Source organism: Plodia interpunctella, chromosome 9 (genome assembly GCF_027563975.2).
Source record: "Plodia interpunctella isolate USDA-ARS_2022_Savannah chromosome 9, ilPloInte3.2, whole genome shotgun sequence".
In the NCBI taxonomy this organism is placed as follows: Eukaryota; Metazoa; Arthropoda; class Insecta; order Lepidoptera; family Pyralidae; genus Plodia; species Plodia interpunctella.
Window position 1 is genome coordinate 9911517 of NC_071302.1, and position 26237 is coordinate 9937753.

General features: G+C 34.2%; 1 protein-coding gene across 1 annotated transcript in view; it reads right to left on the reverse strand.

Moving 5' to 3' along the window:
* Window positions 1-2808: 2808 nt before the first annotated feature.
* Window positions 2809-26237, reverse strand: part of LOC128672516 (carbonic anhydrase 2-like) — a 29077-nt gene continuing 5648 nt past the window's right edge. Inside the window, exons 2-8 of the mRNA XM_053749729.2 lie at window positions 13208-13234; window positions 11344-11511; window positions 10984-11107; window positions 8334-8436; window positions 7155-7264; window positions 6185-6308; window positions 2809-5571 (exon numbers count right to left, since the gene is read on the reverse strand). Of these exons, the coding sequence (XP_053605704.1) occupies window positions 5311-5571; window positions 6185-6308; window positions 7155-7264; window positions 8334-8436; window positions 10984-11107; window positions 11344-11511; window positions 13208-13234 (917 nt within the window). The 3' untranslated portion in view covers window positions 2809-5310. The remainder of the gene's footprint in view (window positions 5572-6184; window positions 6309-7154; window positions 7265-8333; window positions 8437-10983; window positions 11108-11343; window positions 11512-13207; window positions 13235-26237) is intronic.

Consider the following 26237-nt stretch of genomic DNA (forward strand, 5'->3'; position numbering starts at 1 on the left):
ATACTTTTGCATAAAAGATGTCGTGTCGTATCTCTGGCATCATACGTGGTAATCTATTCTAAAGGAGCACTGAAGACTCAGCTATGTTTATAACTTTACAGTTTAGGCACACGTCAACAACAACTGTTAAACAAAACAATAATGCGGCCGACTCAGACACAAATTGGTCAACAATAACAATAATATCATCTATGTATACAAACGTGTCAAACAGCAATTTTGTCTCGGAGGACAATACTTTATAGGATGATCTTGATTGCCGTTAAAGCCGATATCTAGGCTCTCTGTACCTGTATCTATATCTCTGTAACTTACCTATCCCCTAGGGTATCGGTTTTCGGATATTAAAGGAATAAATACACGCGCCTTTCGCTATATAAAATTGCTCTTGCATTTAAAGTTATTTTGAAAGTTTTCCAGATATGATATATGACATAATTTTCGCTCGAATTTACCAAGGAATGAGAACGTAGGGTACGCCATAAAAATGTTAATAATCGCATAATCTTATCAAAGAAATAGTTACTTCATTTGTTTATATATTTATATGTTCGCTAAAAATTTAAGTATGTACCTAACCTAAATACATTAAATTTCAGTAACATTATCAGTGTCGGTTGGCGTAATTTCATTTTTTGTTTTAGTATCACATGCAAGTTTTATGTTTTGTTTTATACTTAGTTACATCGTCAGTGATATATATTATCATGTTTATTTAAATGAGTACTTACTGATAAATTTATAATTAGTATATTTGATTGCTTATCGATTTCATGAATAATGCAATGTTTTCTTTCTATATGGAAAATAAAAATGATTATCCTTACATGTCTGTCTGTTCGCGATAAACTCAAAAACGACTTCACAGATTTTTATGCGGTTTTCACCAATAAATAGTGTGATTCTTGGGGACGGTTATGGTGTATAATTTATTTAGAATTAGAATTTTAAAAATATTATTTTAAAAAAAGATTATTACTTGAAATACTTATACTACAACAAGAAAGATTTTATGTTTTGCATTTAAATGTTCCCAAAAAATTTCTCAAATATAGTTTTCTGGGAGCACTGTGGTGATGTCTTTATTCCTTGCGGGGGAGACAGGGCCAGAAGTCGATCGTGGGCCGCATGCCTGTTTCCCCTACTCAGTAGTGTATATAAAAGGTCAAGAGACCTAAAATACTTACGTAAGAATTAAATTGTCGTCGTACATCCACAGTAATGGATTAATCATGTACATTGGTCTATGGTCAATGTAATTTTCGGGGCCCAATTTTACCTATGCGGAGCGATGGTGGTGTAATGGTTAAGACGCCCGCCTGTGGATCGAAAGGTTCCAGGTTCGAATCCTACTCACGCCACATGAGTTTGTATACCAATCTGACTCATGTATAGTTGTTTTCATCGACCACCACTAGCTTCCGGTGAAGAACTGCATACTGGTTGATTATTAACTTGCGTGTGAAATGGAGAAGGCAATGGCAAACCACTCTATTAATAATGCCAAGAAAGTTGTTATGTGTGTTTAATTCCACGTAATGTCCACGACCCTCAGCCATGAGGAATACGACTATGAAGAAGAATATTACCCATTAAATATGTTCTATTCAACAACGTAAAGGACTATACTTACATGTCGTAAAATTGTCTTTCGGTACGACTAAATTGCAGTTAGACCAAGTCTCCATTGGAGTTGATCTAGTTTGGACTAGTTCGTTATTCGACCAAATATCGGATTGATCGACCAAATATCGGATTGATCGACCAAATATCGGATTGATCGACCAAATATCGGATTGATCGACCAAATATCGGATTGATCGACCAAATATCTGATTGATCGACCAAATATCCGATTGATTTACATTTATAATGTGCGGTGATCTTTTCATTCAACTTAGAAATGAAGTGCTAGTTGTCTGGGGTCCAAAGGTACCAATTTCGAATTTTATTCTACTCGTTAACTTGCTTCCAGTGAAGGAAAACAACATAAAACCTGCGCACACGCATACATACTACTGAACTAATTCGTAAATAAGCAGCATCGCCTGGAACGTCAGTTCCTAAATATTTTACAATACAAACATTGTATTTATTTGACTGAATATTTTTTAATGATATTTTTTGTCCATGTCCAGGATCTTTGTTAATTCGGGCCCTTTAGGCAGTTGCCTTTCTGCCTTAAGAATAATCCACCTCTGTGACTCCAGACGATGACCTATGTTGCTAATATACCGGGTGAATTACTTCATCATCGTCATCCGCTGCAAATCCTGACTCTTGACAGAGATTCTCACTGGTCACGCAATGTTGAGTCTTTAGGTATCTCACTAGGTTTTGAATTTTACTTTTTTATTTAAGATAAGAATCAAAATATAAGATAAGAATCACGCAACGCGCTTCGTCAATAATCTTGTTGACGAAGCGTGTTGCAAATGTTCCGCAATTCTTGGAATGTGATAAACCTGTGTCGTTAAAATCATCACAACAAAATATCAGCTTCGTCAATAAAAACACAAGAAAATATCCGCCACGTGCTTCGTCAATGTTGAATGAGTACTTCGCTCGGTTTTTATGGGGGCAAATATGACTTCGCATTATTTGTGGTTTCATTCAGGTCCAACATAAAAGAAAGAAAATATGTTTAGGTCGCATATTGTGATAATTCTATAAATGCAAGTGACATAGCACACAATGAGAAGTTTTACAACATATAAATTAATTAATAAACATGTCAAACTCTAATGACTTTGGAATATTTATTAAAAAAAAAAAGAATTCTTATTTGGTTAAATAAAAAAAACAATGTAAATTTAGAGGAGTTTAATAATTAAATAATGGTAGGACAAAACAATCACTATAATGACTTGAATCCCAAGTCGAAACGTAACTAATGTAATTAATTTCACAGCCCCTTCTACAATATTTGTCACAATTATTTCTAAATACAGCTACAATTTATTAAATTTCACACGCTATTATTGCACATTTCTATAAGTATACTAACAATAATTTATAGAGTATTTAGTAAAAAAAAAACACAGTACAGATGGACAAAAAAGAGTAATATAATAAAGATAAAGTGATAATTAATTATTTATTACTATTTTCTGATAAACTGTACATTTCAAAAACGTCTAATGCTTTTGATATTAGTTCATTTTCATAACGAAATATTAATTTTTGTAAGAAACACTATTTTCCGACACTTATATAGCTAATGTAAGTATGTAATGAATTTCAAAATTTGATTTATAACAGATTTTTTATAGCTATGTAAATTTGTCGATGCGTATAATAAATTCGCAATATTAATAAACGCTTTTTTAATAATCAAATATTATAATAACAGGATGTCTATCATCAGATGATGATAATAATTTAAAATAAACTTTTATCACCAAATCAAAGATAAAAAGTTGATAATTCTAAAAATAAATAATAATGATAATGTTTTTTTGACACGACTTTAACTTATGACTAGCCGCCAAAGGCGTGTTTTTAAACTACTAATTACCTAGATTAGTATAGAAAAATTGCAATCAAATGGCGAAGAATTGTGCGAATATAATAGTTATGCTATAACTTTCTGTACAATTAACTAAAAAACGAAGTAATGATATCTTAACAACTCTTTGCCCTACGGGGATGTCAGAGTCTTTATATCTACTTACACTTTCTCACTTTCATAACCTAGGCTCCTATTTGTAACTATAGGTATATTGATCAGAAGAAAGCAACTGTTGAAAGCAAATAATATTTTTCGATGTTTTATTAAAATAATAAAAGAAACATTTTCAATTATTCAGATAAAGAAGAGAAATATTACTGTCATATATTAAGCTTATTATAAATATGACAGCAAAAATTGTTTTACAATTGGAATATAAATTTATCACGTTTTTACAACAGATATAATTATAAGTGATATTGCTTTTAAATACATGGCGAAATTAGCGTGTGTCCGATAAAATAGTAATCTAATTACCTAATCCGTATTTTTTTCATTCAAATTCACCATACAATCAGCACTATAATCTCTTTTAAGTCTTATATTGTTGGATAATGAATCTACAATCCCCTTACATTAAGATATACAACGTTTTCCGTTGTATGGAATTTAAAATGCGATAATTTTTTAGAGAACTTATTTGGATTAACATATCAGTTGCATTAAATTTATAATGTTACGATAAGGTCTTTGACCAAATAAGATAAACAATATTATTATTATTATTTCTTAAAACACATTTAATAAGATAAGACATTGTAGGACCTCACAATTCTATTATTAATGAGAATTTAATGACAGTTTCAAACTCTTTTTCATTATCCTTTAACTTTGAGGATAGACGAAGTTTGATCTACCGCACTTTCACCCTCGAAAATTTGATTTTCAGAGTGGCCCAATATTTGTACTGATTTTTACAAGTTTTCTTTGTGGTTCTGTTTATTTCTGTTCCCTCAGACATACGGTATTAGGTGAAGGTTTCGTCACTGTGGGCCGTTATGTATAATTATGAACTAAAATTATAATCATGTATATTGTGCTGATATACTCGTGATGATATGATCTACTCCAGTCACATACAAATATTAGGTATAAGACTTTCAGAATAATAATCAAAATAAATTATTTAACGAAAATCTACAATAATATCTGCTATTTGATTTTTAGCTCTAAACACTCTTCGTAAAAAGACATGGCAAATTTATTCGGCAAAGCTTTTAGAGGTTTTGCCATGCATTATGAAATCACGCTAATCTTTTCCAAATAATAATTTTTTAAATATTTTTTTCAAATAATAACTTCTTCTTCTTCTTGACCTTATCTCACTCATGTGGTTCGGCACAGTATGTAAGTTCCTTCCATTTCGTTCTGTCATTTGCCATATCCATTGATACTCCTTTCCTGTTCATACTATACTTGACATACTCCATCCATTTCTTCTTAGGTTTTCTTCCATTTCTGGAACCCTTTACTTCCATCTGTAATGCCCTTTGAGTGACGTGATTTTCATCTCTTCTTAAAATATGCCCGTACCAAATAACTATTTACAGAAAATCTTCAAAGGTATCTAGAGCACCTTTCGGCACCGAGTCCGGGAAAGAATTCCACTTTACATGGATATCATAGCAAGTTTCTTTATCAATGCTGATGGAGCTTTAGTTTTTAATGCATTAGAAAATTACAATGATAGATGAGATGGCCACAGACAGGTAGACCGCGCGGTTGATAACAGAGCCGCACGAAACTCTTCAGAAGTCTAGACTTCCAAATGATGATGACAAAACATATTTAGAGGAAATTTACAACAGGGTCTTAGAGCACTCCTTGACAGCATTTCCGAAGAATTTCCTTTTCACATTGATGACGTAGCAGATCCCTTTAGCTATGCTGGAGGAGATCTTCCCTGAGATGCAGTGGAAGATGGCTGTGAGGGCGCTGAGGAGGCTGGGAGCCAGGGTCATGGCGCAAGACGCCATAGAGCGGTACACGATGCGGTTGACTGGTTGCAGGCGACGGTAGTTTGTGATTGTCCCGACGTTCACCTCACTGAAGACTTTAAACTGCGAAAGAAAAAAATATTACCAATATGGTGTATGTGAAAGTGTATAAGATGTGAGATAAGTTCTATTATCGAAACTCCACCCGAGGCACTGTCTATATATACTATATGAATTTCATCCAAATCGGCTCATTAGTTTAGGCTTGAAAGCGTGCCAGACAGAATTTTGCATTTATAATATTAAAAGTTTAGAAATTGAGATAGAAAACTAAGAAGTTAACCTGAACTTACAAGACTTTACTAAACTGGACGTGGTTACGAATAAAAATTTGTAATAAGTGATAGGTATAATTACTCTAAGCCTCATGGAATTATAGAGTCTATCTATAAACTAGCGATGCTATGATGATTACGGTATTGACTATTATTTAGATAACGATGTCACCGCCCTTTGAAAATTAATAGTAATTGTTTGTTATCTGTGCCGTCTGACTGTCTGATGTTTTAAACACCAGATTAGCCGTGATTTGAATTTTTTAAATTCATATCGAACAAAGGTCCGTGTTGTTTTTTGCTCAATGAATCGAATTTAGGCCGAATAAAGTAAACATTTGTTAGAAAGGTAAAGGATCGGAAGGAATTGAAGATGAAAGATATAAATTCTAGGTTCTTACCTGCTCGTCAGACATGATAATAGGCTTATCCATGACAATCCAAGTGACAGCTTCCTCACAGTTGGGAGTGGTGAGCGACCCCGCGTACGTGAAGTAGGATTGCGGTTCTGGACTGAACAGTCTCCTGTCGGGAGGGAAATAGGAGTTACTTACATTAACCTCTTAATCTTAGTCATCGACGAATTCTGTGGTCCCAGGTATCATGCTTGACCATTTGGAGGTATTGGCATCGATTTATTTATACTAGTACTCATTTCTGCTTAATATAATACGTTGAGCTGTTCTTATGTAGATGGATGGATTGTGGATATTAATGGGACTACTAGATGCCTTTAATAGACAACAACAGCTTTCCCATATAGGATTAACGTCAAGCAGGCGGTTGCTCATAATACCAAGGTCGATTAGTCAAAAGCGAAAGGTTGATTTTTACGTGGACCTCAGGGCGACACAGCCGTGAATGCAATGTATAATAAGAGTTACGAGCAAAAACACAAAAAAACAAGTCAAGTATAAACAAACATTGGACGCAAATAGCCCATGACGAATTGAATCTACGTACAATAGATACGTTAATCTTCAAAGTTAAGGTGACGAGGGACAATGGTTGGAAATCCAGCGTGGCAGCTACATTTCTTCGGCAAAAAACTACAAAAGCAGGCAGTGTTAGCTACGGTTTGGTGGAAGTCATGAATGCCAACTAGTTTGGGTATATCTTCAAGGTCACTGCGAATTTACACCGAGTATAACAAAATACGTATACGTTATTTTAGGTAGATCCTTTATGCGAAGTTTCAATTTAATATCAATACTTCTGAAAATGATGTTTGTAAGGAGGTTGCCACATTCGTTACAGGGGACTTTTTAGAACTGATGATTAACTTGAAATTTCGCGTAAAGGAACTTCGCACGGTCTTTCATCTGCTATTGAACTTGAGAATAACAAGATCGCTTCCATGTTTCGACTCACGTCAAGTCGATGTGCGATGGATCGGTGTGTGGCTGGGATTGGTCCAGGATCTCGGGAACCACAGGTATGATCTGGTCCAGGGCGTACGAGGAACCGATTCCGGATACCACCTGTTTTGAGACAAAATATTTCATGTAAATTGAGTTATATACCTAAGGTAGCCTATGTTTGGTTAAGTTTCATAAAAATCGGCCCAGCGATATAGCACGACAGACTTTTGCATTAATAATATCAACGCATGGATTCTGTCTGTGGAGTTCATGACTGAAAAACCCCGAAAATATGGTCTATTCTACGGTAATGAAATTTATATGCTGACGAGATTTTGCTCGCTGCTTCGCCCGCGTGAATTTCATATTCTTGGTCATTCTTTACGAAAAATTATGAAGAGTATGTGTACCAATTTTCAGCTTTTTATTTGGAGTTTTGTATTAAATTCCATACAATCTTTCAACCCCCTTTAGAAGGGGTTAAGGGTTAATTTTCAGAAAAATCTGAAACACGTATTTATTAACTTGTTGTAAACAACCAAAATCCAAATTTTCGAGTCACTAACTTCAACGGTGTAGAACTTTCATATGAAAGTTTTTCACCCTTTCTCTTTCAGGGTGGAATTTCCAAAAATCCTCTCGTAGTGCTCACCTACACTCCCCAGGGAAACTACATACTAAATTTCAACTTCCTACGCCCAGTAGGTAGTTTCGGCTATATGTTATCTGTCAGTCAGTAACGGAATAGTTTTATATATATTGATTTCGATCTTGTCACGGGTCTTTTGTTGATCTTAATAGATTGTGCCTATTAAAATCAACAAAAGTAAAAGATAATTATGTCTTCTCATTATTATCGATGGTACTGTATACTAGTACAATAATCATATAACAAAGTACTTGTTGCCAGCGGTAAAAAGTACTTGTCACTCTGCAGCTCTCATCCTATCTCCATACAAATACCTCGTTTTGACTTCAAAAAAGGACAAACAAACAAACAAACACACTTACATTTATAATATTATTATAAGTATGGATTTCGGTGGTATATTTTCGGGGAAGGGAGGAAGTGGTTTAAAAAATGGAAACTCGTTACTTACCCAGCTTACCCAGCTGTGGGTATGACGATGATGATATAAAGTAAAAATTATGATGATTATCGGGTTATAGTTAAATACTTATTTCTGACCTGTGCCATGATTCCAAGGACAGCTAGACCATCAGGACGAGCCAGAGCTTCTTCCACGGTTAGTCCAGTCTTGATGTGCACCATATGTATCTCCAATGGATATCTGCAAATAATATCCATTTAGTTGATCCATTCTCTGAATCAGAAGTGTGTTGGTGTAATGGTTAAGACGCAACTGTGAACCGAAAGGTCTTAAGTACGAATTTTACTTGTGCTAAATGAGTTTCTATATCAATCTGACTCGTATATTTTTTTCGATTTATTTCGTTTTTGTCGATTTCCGCCTGCTTGTGGTGAAGACGGATTCCGTGGTTCGTACATTTCTTAGGCAATCGTATCATCCATGATGACATTAAACCAGCGCGGTTTGGGCTTGCCTCCCCTCCGCCAGGATCAGGTGAAAGCGGAATAGGTAAAGTGATTGCCTTTGAATCGAGAGGTCCCGAGTTCGAAGCCCGGTCGGGTCATGATGGAAAATGATCTTTTTCTGATTGGCTCTGGTCTTGGATGTTTATCTATATATGTATTTGTTATAAAACATAGTATCTCTCGAAGTCTCGAACTTAATTTGAGGCTAGCTCAATCTGTGTGATTGTCCTAATATATTTATTTATTTATTACATTTGTTCCATGACCAATTTCTTTAAAGCGACAATTCACACAAATTGAGTTGGGCAATAGAAGTTACAATTCGAGTCAGTAATAAGTTCAAGACTTGTGTTAGGATATAGGACATCAACTCATCACAGAGGCCGTCTTCTGATTCGTATATATTTATTTAGAAACTTCAATAAGTCATTTATAGCTACAAAATCTTTTTTACTTTTTTGCTTCCGGTGAAAAAAACTAGTTGACAGTTTAAGTTCACTAGTGTGTATACGATTGCTTGCTAGGCGCGGTAGGTATTAGTAAAAGACAAATCACATGCCTAAAGATGACTTGAATAAAATTTGATAACTATAGCAATTAGCACACTCGAAAAAGAAAGGTAGCTGCAAAATGACTATTATCTGTCAGCATATTTTGGCCGCGTCGTCTGCATCAGATAATAAAATTATTATTATCAAAGAATAGGAAGAGAAATTTCATAAATTTTCTATAACATTATCAAATAAATTAGTCTGATTATTGGGATTAAGATTATATTTTTTAAATATTTTAATTACTTGCACTTTTTCGCGACAAGATAATCATTTTTAGAAGTGACGTTATCTGGTATTATTTTGATTTATTGCGGCTATTGAATTATGTTATATTACAAATAATTTCTGTCGTTTCCACGTGTTTAGCGCAAGTCAAGGACAAAAATACAGATTCAGGTAGGATATAAGAGTATAGAGAAAAGAAAAAATCAAAAACACTCTTTGTGTTTAAATTAAAAAGGTTGTAATTTTAAAATAGCATACACACACAATTCCTTTTGTTTTTTACTTCATTCTTAACTAAACAAAACATAATTTCTTCCTATCGAATCATATATTTCTTAGCATTCGAGTACCTATAGTCTAGTAAAATGCTAGTAGAACCAAGTTGAGTGCCATTCTAAGACAAATAGTATTAAATTTCGGGCTAAATCTCTAAATCTGCAGTGTTAACACATTTTGAAAGTGTTGAAACAGTAGGTAATGTCAAACAAACAACTCATTTTTAAGGATTTGCCTAATCTACGGGCCAATTATGTATTTCTAATTTCCAAATTGATTTACCTGTGCCAATTTGATTGGCAAATTTGCTAGCTCATTTGTATTGTTGCCCACGTCGCCTTACAATGAGTTATAAAACTAGTTTCATTTAATAAATAGGTTACGTAGTTCGAAAATGTTTTATGAAATTATTTCAATAAGCAGTTAAAATAAGTTCTTTACAAAATATATCACTTTTGCCACAAGCTTTTATTGTTTTCAGAGAGATTTTGTGTCAAAAATGTTTTTAATCTTGTTAAATTATTGACTGAGCGAGCGAGGTCTACTAGTCAACTTGGGCCAAAAATTGTATGTATGTATGTTTGTAATGCAATAACTTTCGAATCGCTGGTCTGATTTTGATGAAATATGAAAGGTAATTAGGTCAATTGAATTTTTAAATTCGTGGGGCATCAAAATCGGTTGTCGTTTTTGAAATATTCACAATTTTGTAAAAAATATTGTGTCCACGAGGTATGTTCGAGGCGAACAACTATTATATTTTCAAATAAAGAAATTCAATTTATTCTATTTCATGAATATTTTAAAATTTTTGTATTTCGTGTAGTTTCCCAACAGTGGGTATTATTCCGATGATGAATCTCATCGATGAGAGCGGTGCGTATGAAGCAATGACGACCTCGGTGGCGCAGCGGTAAAGTTCTTGCCACTGAACCGAGAGGTCCCGGGTTCGATCCCCGGTCGGGTCATGATGGAAAATGATCTTTTTCTGATTGGCCCGGGTCTTGGATGTCTATTTATATATGTATCTATTTATAAAATATAGTATCGTTGAGTTAGTATCCCATAACACAAGTCTCGAACTTACTTTGGGGCTAGCTCAATCTGTGTGATTTGTCCTAATATATTTATTTATTTATTTATTTATTTATTTATTTATTTATTTATTAATGAGGTTGTAGAATAGTAAAACCACAGATTTCTAAATTATTAAGGGTAAAACTTACTTGATGCCGTCGATGGCGTGTTCAGAAAGCCAGTGGAGATGGAATTGCATGAAACTATAGTTGCCCTGAAGTGGGCCGCCCTCCACCACCGGCGGGGGGTTGCCGTCCACGTTGTCCCAACGAACTGACGGCAAAGAACGACATTTTTTATTAACCGTCGAATTATTGATTCACGTTAAATTATTTAGAATTTAACAAGACTGTAAATTCTAGGAATATTATAAATGCGAGCAGCTGATAAATAATCCATTGGAGTGCAGGTTTCCTCACGATATTTTCCTTCAATGGAATTCATTTATTAAACTAAGTATCCAAAATTTTATAGACAGACCAAGACCTGGTAACCAAACAAATACATACGTGTGTGCCCGTTGTTGAATGCGGAGACTTTGACATTGGAGTAGCCTCGAAAAACTAGTGGACCTTGGATGTGGGTCCCGCTGACGTCAAGCACCGTGTCTCTGGTCATGATGTTGATGGGCGACTGTTGTTGGCCGATATTGCATTTACCGGCCCATTGGGTTTCATCTACAACAAGGACGTAGTACTGAGTTCATGCTGCGACATAACTTTTGTGCTGGGTCCACACTGTCGTCGAACAGTTCGCCAAATTTTGGAGGATTCGGTATACATTGCTGGTTTTTCATTGCGCTTTATAAAAGCACTCATACTAACTGCGCAATGTTGCGACATCGTGGAACTAGCATTACGATTACTGCCATCAAGTCTTGATTATTATGAAAATTAGTGGAAAATTTCAACTCTATAGGCCAAGAAGTTAAGCTGAAAATTAACTTACAATATTTGATTCTTCATAGTCGTATTCCTCATGGCTGAGGGTCGTTGTCATTACGCGGAATTAAACACACACAACAACTTTCTTGGCATTATTAATAGAGTGGTTTGCCATTGCCGTCTCCATTTCATAAGCAAGTTAATAGTGCTAATCTAGTGGTGGTCGATGAAAACAACTATACATGAGTCAGATTGGTATACAAACTCATGTGGCATGAGTAGGATACGAACCTGGAACCTTTCGATCCACAGGCGGGCGTCTTAACCATTACACCACCACCGCTTCAAGATTTGATTACAGATATGCAAACTACAAAAACTTGTAAAAACCTATTCTTGTAGAAAGTGATGAGACTTAGATCGTTTACCAGACTATATAGTTCTGAGGCTATTTCCATTCAATCTCGGCTAACGAGCGACTAGAAACGGATCCGACCACTTTGGGTTATTGTGCAATGATACAGGATGTCCTATAGTGGATGATATCGGGTACCCTCTCAACAATAAGACAGAAATAGAAACTGCAATAGACCTGCAATTACGTAGACAGTTTGTTGTAAACTTTTTTTTGAGTTCCGTAGCTATAGAATGAGCGGTTCACCCGCGTGGATTCCCCACGGGATTTTCCAATCAGTTACAAATGAAAATGTCCTTCACTGTACTCATATTTAAAGATTGCTTGATGAATATCAAGATATAACATTCGTATTTATAATATAAGTAAATACTTAATGAGAAAAGTAATGGTTTGTTTATTTGTAAAACAAATACTCACACAATTTGGCCCTAACACTTTCCACTGAACAATTCCAGCAGAACTACATCTGATGTTATTACTCCAAGTTGCGGTAAAACTTGAATATTTTCAACCCCTTTCCATTAGCGCTGGGTAGAGACGGGTTAATGGAACAGTCTCTCAAGTTCAAATTAATTCACACTAAAAGGAATCTTGGATACTTTATCGCGTTTGTATTTTGTGTTATTGTTTAAGAAATTACCCTGTATACAGTTCGTATATCATAGCTGTTATGAACCTAATTAATAACCTGGTGTTATAATCTCTTTATTAAAACCTTATCACTTAAAACGTAAACGAACGCTTCCGACTAATTGTCAACCAATTTATTCGATTTTTTAAAACAATATTCTATATCAATGAAAGCATTAGATTAAGTAATTTTCGTTTCATTCGTAACGCGACTAAATCTTGCTCTCTGCTCTTGAATCTATCTGAGATCCGATGATCCAATTGATCCAAATGATGCATTAATTGATTCGAATCTTTGCACTGATTCGAATGATCCAATCTTTAAAATGATACGTTTTTCTCAGCGCTAACGTGCAGCGACCGCGCGTCACACTGGTCTATAACATAAAGTTTATTAACCGACTGTCCAAAAAATAATTGTTATGTTTTTCTCTGACTTACCATTGTACGACCATTGTCCACTGACACCTGTAACAAGAGTAACAAATAATTTAATATTTAATTTTAATAAAATGTATTATCTTAGAAGACATTTAACAAACTGTTTAACTGTAACTAAACGGATTAAGTAATAATCTACGTTTAATACCAAATAATCGTTTAACAATAACATAACTTTATCAAGTTACGGCGTGTCCAAACTTCGCGATGCTATTGCATTAAAATTTAAACTCAATTCGGCCCACGAATGGAGTTTTAATGTTTTAGCGGAATTGAACGAACTTAGTCTTAACTGTTTACGTTAATGTTATTTTCCAAGAGTTGGTTGCACCAATCGGCTTTGACGTTAACTGTAACCTGCGCTGATAAGACCCAAGGTACGCCATTTTATCTAAACGTCAGCGGCGCCCGGCGCGCAGATTAAAGTCAACGTCAAAGTTGACTAAGGAGTGGATTACATTGCAACAGTCAAGTTTAGTTATTAAAGTTTTAAAAGGATGTTACAAAGGATAATCAAGAGCTAGTTAGTTAGGTAGTTTAGATAAATATTTATAATATATCGTAGGCACTTTGCGTTTGTCTGCATGGATTAAAGTTAACGTCAAAGTTGACTGGTGTAATCCATCCTAAGTATAGTTATTACAATTTTAAAAGTTAAATTGGAAGCAGGTTCTTTTCCATGTTATTTGTGTATGAGCTCCGAATATAGAAAATAATTATGTAATCTAAATGTGTCAATTGAAATTAAAAAAATGAAATTAAAAATTCTTTATCTAATTTAGGAAGATACACGTCACTGACATTGTGAGAATGTTTGTCATTCAATAACGTTCATTCTGTTGCTTGGACGTCGATAATTTTGGTACACGGGTAGAATATAACCTGGAATGGCATATATTTTCATCTTCATCATCATCATCTGTAGCCCTCCGTGACCCACTGCTGGGTATAGGCCTCGTTCCGTCTCCGCCAACCATCTCTGTCCTGGGCCATTCCTATTCAGGCATGGCAGGTACACGAGTATTACTTTATTACGATTAATATATTTTTTAACTAATCTCGACGAAGGAACTATTCAATTGTTTTCCATTCCAACTTCCAATCTTATAATAATAATAATAAAAACATAAAATTAAACAAATTGGTGCGCTGCAGGAAGGCTAAGAGGTCATAACTCAGCGAAACTCTGCACCTTAGTACAGAAACACTGATTTTCAGTTATTGCCGTTAGATCCGTTGACGACCTCGGTGGCGCAGTGGTAAGGTTCTTGCCACTGAACCAAGAGGTCCTGGGTTCGATCCCCGGTCCGGTCATGATTGAAAATGATCTTTTTCTGATTGGCCCGTGTCTTGGATGTTTATTTATATATGTATTTGTTATAAAATATAGTATCGTTGAGTTAGTATCCCATAACACAAGTCTCGAACTTAGTTTTGGGGCTAACTCAATCTGTGTGATTTGTCCGTATATATTTATTTATTTATCTCTACGACGACAATAAAAGCTTGTGTCTAAAATGTATTTTTTGTGAAGACTGACCCTTTGCTACTACCATTATGTGTTTCAAGTTTGTAATGTGTCTATTTTTAATAATAAGATAATAATGGCATTGAACATGAATAGAACTTCATCTCATTTTCAGCGATATTGTTTCAGCGCTCCGCGAGCTAGCCGGGGCTTTGCATAAATAAAATGGCAATCTACCTGCCACAGACTAAACAGAATCGTGCTGAGCTCACAAAGCTGTTAGTTTGGTGTTCGTTCGCGTTTCTAGATCAGCTAAATAAAAAATATAAAGTAAGAGGCCGCTCTCTAGATAACCATTATTGCGAGAATTTCGGTAAATATAATAATTAATTAAACAGACAAACTATGGGACGCATGCCTGCGTCCCATCTGATGGCAAATGGTAACCGCTGCCCTGGACGCGTGTCAATCACGCGTTGTCAACACTGAAGGAATCTTTAATTTATTCAGGTTTCAGATTAACCGTGAACCTAATAAAGGAGAGAGAAAGAGTGGTATCTGGCAGCGGTCAAAGCGGTGGCTGAAGATAGAGAGAGATGGAAAGATATCCTCCGACAAGAACCTTGTTCTTTAATGTCGAATGAAAATTTATCATGTACCGAATTTCGTCGAAGTTTGTCTAACGTGATTAGCTAATCAGTAGTCTTCTTTACCCGTCTGTAGACAGTCGTGTAGAGTACCTAATATTGTTGCTACCTAACACATGTTTGCGGCACGACGCGGCTCTACCTATACATGTAGGTCTCTACTAATTAGTCGTCTCTTGCGCGTCTAGATGTAGAGCGATAACTCTCGCCGAATATTATTTCTTTCAATATTAATAGTAACACGATAACATCCAGTGTCAAAGTACTGCAACGAGCTAAGTGCGTCAACGCGCACTGATTACCACCATTCGGAGGAGGAGAGCTGGTTTCTTTGGCCACATACAAAGGGGACCCCAGTTTGAATTTCTAAGACTGATTCTTGAAGGCAAAATCCCTGGCAAAAGACATCCTGGCCGACCTCGACGAAAGTGGTTTGATGACATAAAGGATTGGACCGGACTTAGATACAACCAACTGAAAATAGCGGCCCAAAGCCGCGAGGGTTTCCGTATGCTGACCTCCAAACTTCAATTCGAAGATGGGACCACATGACGATGAACCTACATTGTGTCTGGACTTTTGTACACTGAATATACATTCAATGGTTTCATTTTGCGTATAGACATCTTAAAATATCTACACAAAACAAATATTAGGTACCTAGGTACATATCCATTCTTATCAGATATATGTACATATGAGTACATAAGTAGTATCTACTGATAGCTTATTTGTTTATTGACGTTTTTGGAGAAAAGACTGCGGTTAAGTTGGTTGCGCCGCTTCTTAACCTGCGCTTAGGAAGTCGACAGTAGATTAAGTTTAATTAATTTCTTTGACTGAAATAAGTGATGTATATCATCCTAACTTAAAATGAATAAAGTGCATATAAAGTGCAATAAAATGCATTTTTTTCTGCTGCGAGAAAAAAGGCGTTCTAGGTTACGATCTAAAGTCCAGTCGGGTACAAACAAACCTGATCTACTTAGGTGGGGACCTAAGTAACATACCACAAGGGTCAGGTTGATCTGCCCACGATTGTACACACATGTACTTTTGTTATATATAACACGTTTCACTTAGTAAACGTAACAAGAGTGTGGCAAATCGAGATTTTCTTCGTATTTTCATTACAAAGCACATTTGTCAAATGAAATCGTCAAATATATAATATCTTTTAACTAGGTAACAAACTGAACCATTGAAATTTTTGAGTGCATATCATTTACATAATAATAGCGATTCGAGTATTTTGTAGCTTGTGAGAAATTACTATTTAATATAAAATTTCTGAAGGTCTAATTTTTGTATAAATGATTACATTTGTCTCGCTCCGGATTAGATTTGATATTGGCTGAAATATCAAGATTTTTCTTACCGAGATTTCATGCGACGACCTCGGTGGCGCAGTGGTAAAGTGCTTGGTTCGATCCCCGGTCGGGTCATGATGGAAAATGATATTATTCTGAATGGCCCGGGTTTTGAATGTTTTTCTATATATGTATTTGTTATAAAATATAGTATCGTTGAGTTAGTATCCCATAACACAAGTCTCGAACTTACTTAGGGGCTAATTCAATCTGTGTGATTTGTCCCAATATTAAAAAAGGAAAACCAAAATAAATTGTATGTTTCTAAAACCTATTAACTTGTACGTTTTCTAAACATATAGATGAATCAACCTGTCTGTCATAATTACTGTATAAGTATTATCTGGAAATTCCTATTATTTAAGACTTGGTTATAAATCTATCCAGACTGCAGATAAACTGAACAGAGAGGTGTAATTATGAATATGTATAGTTTTAAGATCCGACGTTGATAACTGTGGCAAGTATTGACATAATATTATTACATTAATACATACAGGTATTGTAAGAACTAACAATTTTGTTTAATTTAAAATTTTATTGCGCGAAATGACAAAAAAATATGTGCAAACGGCGGAGTGAACGCCGTATATCTTTAACTCTTTCATAAATAGGTTGCGTCGCATCATTTCGCAGACATCTTCTTGAACAAGTGGAATGAAACACACACAACAGCTTTCTTGGCATTATTAGTGGAGTGGTTTGCCATTGCCTTCTCCTTTCCACACACAAATTAATAAGAATCAATCAGTGTGCAGGTTTCCTCGCGATGTTTTCCTTCACCGGAAGCAAGTGGTGGTCGATGAAAACTACTGTACATGAGTCAGATTGGTATACAAACTCATGGTGACATGACTAGGATTCGAACATGGGACCTTTCGATCCACAGGCGGGCGTCTTAACATTACACCACCACCGCTAATACAAGTCACTAATAAAGAAGTATTATTAAGTAGGTATATATAAAAACTGCAGCACCCCACTGCAGTCAGAACATTTTTTGAGCAGTGAAAATTAGTTAAATTGAGAATTTATGGTTATAATTTATTTTGGCCGAAAACGTTGGAATTGTTAAAAAAATTATTGATATCCACGATAACAATACTGATATTGGACGGTCATAAAAAAAGTGTTCTTGTGACTTTCAAAATTCATTTGTTATTATGTGTATGCCCATATTGTCTATAGCCAATGGTACATTATATAATGGTCCATAAAGATAGAACTCACCTTCACCTTCAAATTTTATTAATTAAGTTTTTGACATAATTCTTCTTTACATAAACAGGCTGTGGCTGTAGCGTAGGTGTGATCAACTGAGACCGGACCGTAACATGTGAATGCAGTTGGGTAGCCATGATGTACCGAGGTTAATTTTATTTATTTATTTTCCTCATTTTAATACACAACACTGAAAACCTCTTGGCATCACATTTACTTATATTTAAGGTTGAAAGATACACACTTTTGTAGTTAAAATTGAAACATAACCTTCAAATTTTATTTTATTATTTACCAGTGATAATAAAATGATTAGAGAACCAGTTACAATTATATTATGTTATGATACTGTAAAACAAATACAAATCAAAACAATTGGAAGCTCAAACACGGCGAGTGACATTATCGTAACAAAAAATATTGCACGAGAGATAAAATTGTGTAATTCTAGAATTCCGTAATGATGGAGAATTACATTTACTATGTTTGTCTACAAACAACAGACAGACAGACAGACAAGAAGGCCCATGGTCAAATTGATCAAAGGCCTGCCGCTATAAGTACGTTTAAATACTCAAAAAATATTTATTTATTTATGTACACAACATAACAGTGTAAATATAAAACTTACAGATGTTTATATTTTCCCGCGGCTTCACCCGCGTAAATTTCTTCACATCTAAACAGACATCATTTTCATACATATACTTTCACCCCCTCCATATAGTTATTTCAGGTTTTTTTTTAAAAGCCTATGCTTGACCAATAAATTTTTTGAGGGTCTTTATCGACATGCATACCAAATTTCATCAAAATTGGCCCAGCCGTTTAGCCATGAAAGCGGAACAGACAGATTATAATAATTTGTTATCCCAAGTATGTAAGGTGGGTGACATAATACCTAATAAAAAGAGTATGGCAAAAAAAAAATTAAGGGCTCACTCAATTACTAATATGCAAGATTTCTGCGATCGAATCTTGCATATTTTGTGTTCATTTATTTCAGTCATGGATTGAGAACTTGGATTTAGTTTTGTTTTACCTAACAAAAATTGAAACATTTGAAAGTGGAACAGTTACTTTCAACTGTTTCCATTACTTTTGTTTTAAATAAAAGTCTAACTGTTGACATTTTGAGCTCTTGTAAAAACATACAACTTTGTTTAGCTTAAATGATGGCAAATATATTCATGATTTGAGTGATTGATTGATTGATTTGATGATTATTCAATTTGAGATCCCTTCGAATTCGATTCGATTACCTTTTCGTCTATTTTAAAGTTTTAGAGCTTGTTTCATTGCTTGCTTATAAAGTCTACGTGACATATCGATTTTATTATATATATTATACAGATATTATTTATTTTTAGCTTTCAAAATTGGGTTTCACAAAAGTGTTGGACACGGCTAACTGGTCAATCACATCAAGATTTATCCAGCAGTTTAGTTTATCTGTCACATTACTATAATATATTTCACCAGAAGCCGGCCTTATTATTTCATAAGTGGCTTGCGGTATGCTCGGTTAAAAAGAACTTATAGAGCTTTTAAAAATATATATATAAGGAAAGATTTTTTTTTCTTACGACGCCGTGGAGGCCGCGGTCCATTGATATATCCCGAATATCACAACAATTGGATTTTATCGTTTCCGAGTCACAATTAATAAACGTAAATATTATTGAGGTTAGTACGGAATTTCTCCGTTAGAGGTCATGGCCCTTCCGACCTCAGGTATAAGGAAACATCCCAAAATAAGAAATGTACGCTTCGTCCTTATACTGACGTCGATAAATTGTTATACGTGACAGCAAGCATTGTGGCTGAGTCGGGTTGTAATATATATGTATATATATATATATATTATGCTCAAAGCCGACAGCCCAAAATTATGGAACGTATTTATGTAATAATCTGTATAATTCGTTACTGTAGGATTTTACTTAGTCCCGGATAATAAGCTATGTGACGTCTAAAAGAAGAGATAACATTTGTATTTTATTAAGTTTTGACTAACCACGCTATGTAGGAATATTGAGAAAAAAAAAACAAAAATTAGGTACCTATAGAAACTCAAAAATTAGTTAGCAGAGCAGTTTTGTAAAGGATGTGTCTAATCGATTTTTTTTATTAAAACATAAATTTTATTAGTCTTCATGATCCAGAACGCAGCCGGAAACAAGCAGGGATTATATTACCTTCACATTTTCACTTCAAAACACAGTACCTACGTAGGTGTAATGATATATTTAAAAAAAAAACTATTTTATAGTGCTTTTAATAATTTAAATTTAATTATAATAATTAATCATTGTAGTAGTGGTATCTAGTTAGATTATGTGTATTTAGATTTATTTTGAAAAAAAAACTCTCGCGATTTTTTACTTAAAATAGGTTTATTTCACATTGTCGTGATATTATAGATAGTTTCCTGCGCTTTATTCACCAAACTTTGGCTAATCCCTGAGTAAAGCCATACATAAAAAAAAATCAACGATCATTTTTCCAAATAAAAATGAAATTGGGAAATACCTAATTTGAATTAATATTCTAATTTAAGTTACGAAAGTGAACTTAAAGATGTTCATTTTTGCATATAGGCTTAATATGGAGCATGCCAATAATAGGTTATTTCACAAGAAATCAAAAGTATTTTTTTATGACCAAAACAATAACTTATATGGAACGAATACGACAGTGATGTTGTGATGTTGCAATGAAGTGTCTGTCTATAAGCATAAAAATTTAAGCCACAATGTACTTAATATAGCATACTGAATTTTGGCATAATGATTGAATGTGATGAATTTGAATGTGAATGGATTGAGAGAAATAGGAAGACTGAAGAAAAGAAAAATATATGAAATAAATATATTAGGACAAATCACAGGTATTGAGCTTAGCCCCAAAGTAAGTTCGAGACTTGTGTTACGGTTTACCAACTCAACGATACCATATTTTATAACAAATACATATATAGATAAACATCCAAGACGCAGGCCAATCAGAAAAAGATCATTTTCCATCGTGACCCGACCGGGGATCGAACCCGGGACCTCGCGGCACAGAGGCAAGTACTTTACCACTGCCCCACCGAGGTCGCCAAATGAAGGGAGATGGAAGGAGAATGATAGGAATTATATGAAAGTCAAGTTATGACAAGAGTGGAACCAGACAGTTTTAGAAGGAAAATATAACTTAATATATTATAAACGACCCCATTTCAGGTATTTGGTGAGAAGCAAGAACAAGCAAGAAGGAGCTAATGGAGTTGCGGCCATACAAATCTGTGCTTTGATACAAAATCTTGACTAAGTGATGACATTCATACATTTTTGATGAAATGTACAATGAATGCGCCAACGCCGGCTGACACATACACGTATATGTTCCATTCATAGTAACACTATAAATTTTGGACGACCAAGGAGTGGCTTGGCTGCATAATGGTCATTATTACTGTTGGCGAACTACCTATATAGTTTAACAATCGATTTTGTTCCGGTTCCGGCTTTCTGCGCCCCGGGGCTCCGCTCCCGTGGGAAATTCGGGATAAAAATTCGGATTCGGGTGCCCTATGTGTTAATCCAGGTTATATTCTAGCCGTGTACATAATTTCATAACAATCCGTCCAGTAGAATTTGCGTGAAAGAGTAAAAAACAGAGTATTTGTTGTAAGCGTTGTTTAGTTGTTTGATTTTTTAAAATCAATACATATAATAAAATTGAAGAAAGGCCAAATTTGTACATTGTTTTTTTTTTTTTTAGTTTTTCATGGAATATACTTAGTTACTGATATAGATGACGAAAATATAATTTTGGAAATTTTTGTTTGTTTGTCTGTCTGTCTGTCTGATCGACTGAGCATCACTCGAAATCTACTGGACCGATTTGCTTGAAATTTGGTATTTGGTATGTAGGAAATTTGGTACCTTATATACCGGGTTAACATGTTAGATACATTTCATCCCGGTAAATGGTCAGGTTTTCGTAGGATAATTGAAAAACTAATTATGAATCAAAAATGCCTCAGAATCCCTGGTTAACATCTTATAGGCATTTCATCCCGGAAAATGAGGAGGGTCCTGTAGGAAAATTGATACATTTCATCCCGGTAAATACGCGAAAAAAAAAATTACTGAGATTTTGCTATGAAATTCACGCGGGCGAAGCCGCGGGCAAAAGCTAGTATATAATATTTTTTTGCTTTCCGTACCTGAAAAATAAAAAAAAACGGAACGCCTAATTTGATATTTTTATTAAACACATTATTATATACAAGTGGTAGTAATGTATTTAGAAATGTTAATGTTAATTGACGTCCTTGGAGAATAGGCTGCGGTGAAGTTTGTTGCGCCGCTTCTTCTTCACCTGCGCTTTGGAAGCCGGCAGTAGACTTAGTTTAAGTAATTTTTTTGACGTCAATAAGTGATGTATATCATCCTAAATTGAATAAAGAATTTTGAATTTGAATTTGAATTTAAAAATTTCTCATATCAGTATCCATACTATAGTAAATAATAATAAAAATGTAATCTATTATAAAGTGAAAAAAAATGTATAAATTGTCTGTAATGTATAAATTAAAAACTGATTTTGCTGATTTTGATGAATGAATTCAACTAAATTGTTATTGTTATTTTAACCAATATAAAATTCACTAACAATAAATACATTGTAATTAAATCGGTAGTGACAAGTCCGAGGTATGTTATATTTGTTCTTGAACAATCCAATTGATTAATTTATCGACACGTTACAATTCCAATCACAATGGTGATTCGAAAGGCAATATACTTATAGTAGTACATAATGAAAAATAGCTACTTTTAGTGTGAGCGATACTTAATTACATATCATTTTTCATGCACGCGTTTTGGTACAGTTCGCAATAAATAAAATATGTGAATAATTATTTTGATTAAATTAAAATGATTTTCTTTTTTCAGAAATTCATGTAATTGAAAGCATTAGATAATGCTTTCTTAATTACATTGATAATGTTTTGCACCTATAAATTTTTACATGCTTTTTTTTTAATATACAGACAAACTTTTTCACGTACAGATAGGCGTCATTTTAAAACAGAGCTAATCATTTTCAAAAACAAAAAAAAATCTACTTTGCTTGCTAAAAAATAATAATCTTAGAGCATGGAGACATGATTTTTCACATGACTTTTTCATGATCGTAAAGTTTGTAATTATGATTGGATTTTAAGCATTTTAGAAGATGTAGGTAATTTGATTTAAGAAAATCTCCGTCTATGAAGTTTTTATTTGAGTAAGAGTTTATATTCAAAACTCATACAAAAGTAACATCTTCATTTAATCAACTTCTAAGTGGCCAGTAACTTTAATTAACAAACAGCCTACTACGAATATTAGAACGCTTATTAATAAGTATAATATTGTTTGTTTCCCCGCAATAGTAGTGAAAAAAGATAACATTATCTAATTCAAATTCAAATTTCAAAATTCTTTATTCAATTTAGGATGATATACATCACTTATTGATGTCAACAAATTACTTAAACTAAGTCTACTGCCGGCTTCCAAAGCGCAGGTGAAGAAGAAGCGGCGCATTATCTCAATTGATTGTCTTCTCAAAAAGTTTCGATTTACGGTCATGTTAAATTTACTATTATTCCTTGTATGTGTCAAATCGATCTGTCATTACAGAATGACATTTTATACATTGACGTCATTATCTCTATGACACTGAGCACTTTTCATATGGGAGCAATCCCGAAATGGTGAATATAATAATTAATTTTATTACTAATTTTAGGGAGGAAAATGTATGGTTCCGTTAATTATTTTTTCGCAATTTCGGAGTTGTTCCATTAAAAAAAGTTGTTCTGTCTCATGGACTGAATAACAGACAAAAGAATGCCAATGTATAAAAGTCACTCGTCGATGTTTCTGCAGGGTTTGAGAACTTTGCGAGTGAACGTAGACTAATATTTTTTTGTGGATGATTATACAATGAATTTATGCGTAATCAAAGCAGTACTTTAGCACTTTATTATTAATTAATTAAATGATTTGTATTGCTATTGAATAGAAGCATATCATACACGTACTAGAGTAATTAGATTTTTTATAAACGATATTTTTATAAGCTTTTGTATTATTTTCAGGTATTCATAGGTAACTGATTTCAAGTGACAAGCATGAATTGGACTCGCACATAAAGAGTTCCGTAGTATCAAGAAAGAAAAACTTTATTCGGCAAAAAATTGCATTATTTACATGGCAAATCAATTAACCCAACAAAAGATTACTTTGTTTTCACAGAATGTGTGTTCACGTAAATAACAAAGTTACATAGACACACAGACGTGATGCGGTGAATTTACGAAGGTTCCCTTTTTTGTCTATTCAGCTGTGAATCTATCAATCATCAATCCATTTGTATGGCCAACTCGGTTGAATGCAGACGCGAATGTAGGTACGTTCCGTAGATTGTATGTGAGTTTTATTTTATGGAAAGGAAAATCTAGTATGTACGTTGAATTGACCACATACGGGAAAAAATTTAGCCGATTGTTTTTAAAAAAAATATATATGGTTTTGTTGGTCTGTGAAAAAAAAATCCTTATTCTTGTTCTGTTAATAGAAATGTTATATATCCTTTTTAGTTGTTATGCCAATACATTTCACGGTAAGCAAGACCTGAATCTTCGTCTAAGATGTCTTGACCTTGGAGAACGGAAGTCCTCAACGGCCCAAAGCGTGGGCATGAAATTTTGTATACTCATTGAAAAAGTCTGGTAACAATAGAAGGTTGTCTTGAAAACGGATATAGGATATACTTTTATGTTATAGGAAGTTGTGATTATAAGGGCACAGGTGTGATTATAAGGGAAATCTAAGAGATGTATGAATAAAAAGCGAGTGTTGAGTAAAATGGCACTTGAGTAAGGAAAAGGTTAAGAAAAAGAAGTAGTTAAGATTATAATATGAGTTAAAATACTATTCATATATATATATATATATATATATATATATATATATATATATATATATATATATATAGTTTTATTTTCATAATAAACGGTAGCCCACAGCCGATTGCAAATGTAATCAAAATCAATGTCAAAATATTTTCATGTATCAAACACTCATAGCAATTTATAATCATAGTAACTAATTGAGGTCAAAGTAGAAGTTTACCATCGCCTCCAAAGCACGTCTTTATAATGTTGTCAATCTCTATAAACATAAAAACTGTATCAAAGGAGAAAAAACCTATAATATTTAAACTTAACATATAAAATTGATTCTTTTATTGTTTAAATTAGATGATTATCAATTATTATTGACGACCTCAGTGGCGCAGTGGTAAAGTTCTTGCCACTGAACCGAGAGGTCCCGGGTTCGATCCCCGGTCGGGTCAAGATGGAAAATTATCTTTTTCTGGTTGGCCCGAGTCTTGGATGTTTATCTATATATGTATATGTTATAAAATATAGTATCGTTGAGTTAGTATCCCATAACACAAGTCTCGAACTTACTTTGGGGCTAGCTCAATCTGTGTGATTTGTCCGTATATATTTATTTATTTATTCATCACTAGCGTCCCGTCCCGGCTTCGCTCGGATAAAAACATAATAATAACAAATCTTCATCAGGAAATACACTATCTCTTGGTGAAAACCGCATGAAAATCCGTGCAGTAGTTTTTGAGTTTATCGCGAACAGACAGACAGACAGGCGCGGCAGAGGACTTTGTTTTATAATACCTATGTAAGGATAAGTATTTTTTCATCAAACCTTACAAAGGCACATACAAATCTTTGTATCTTACTTGTATGATATTAACAAGGATTTTGATTGTAAATTTAATATTGTTCTGAAGTAGGCAGTTTATGATATCACGTAATTCGCCCGCAACGACTCATGAAATAGGGAAATGACCCAATTTCCGGCGTAATATTCCCGAGTTTTATTACGATGTCGCTTTCCATTCTCATCACATTTTAACGCCATTTGAAGGCTTTCCATGATTTATTGTGAAATTAAATAATTAATTTTAATTTAGACATTGCTTTTCGAGAGGTCATTCGAGGTCAAAGTCGGTCATAACTGGATGTGGAAGGCCACGCCTGGAATACATGGAAGATACCATATAGTCATAGGGAAATGTGGAACTGATGTAGAATGGGCTACAATGTAATCTTCATAAGGAAATACACTATCTCTTGGTGAAAACCGCATGAAAATCCGTGCAGTAGTTTTTGAGTTTATCGCGAACAGACAGACAGACAGGCGCGGCAGAGGACTTTGTTTTATAATACCTATGTAAGGATTGTACTTGAA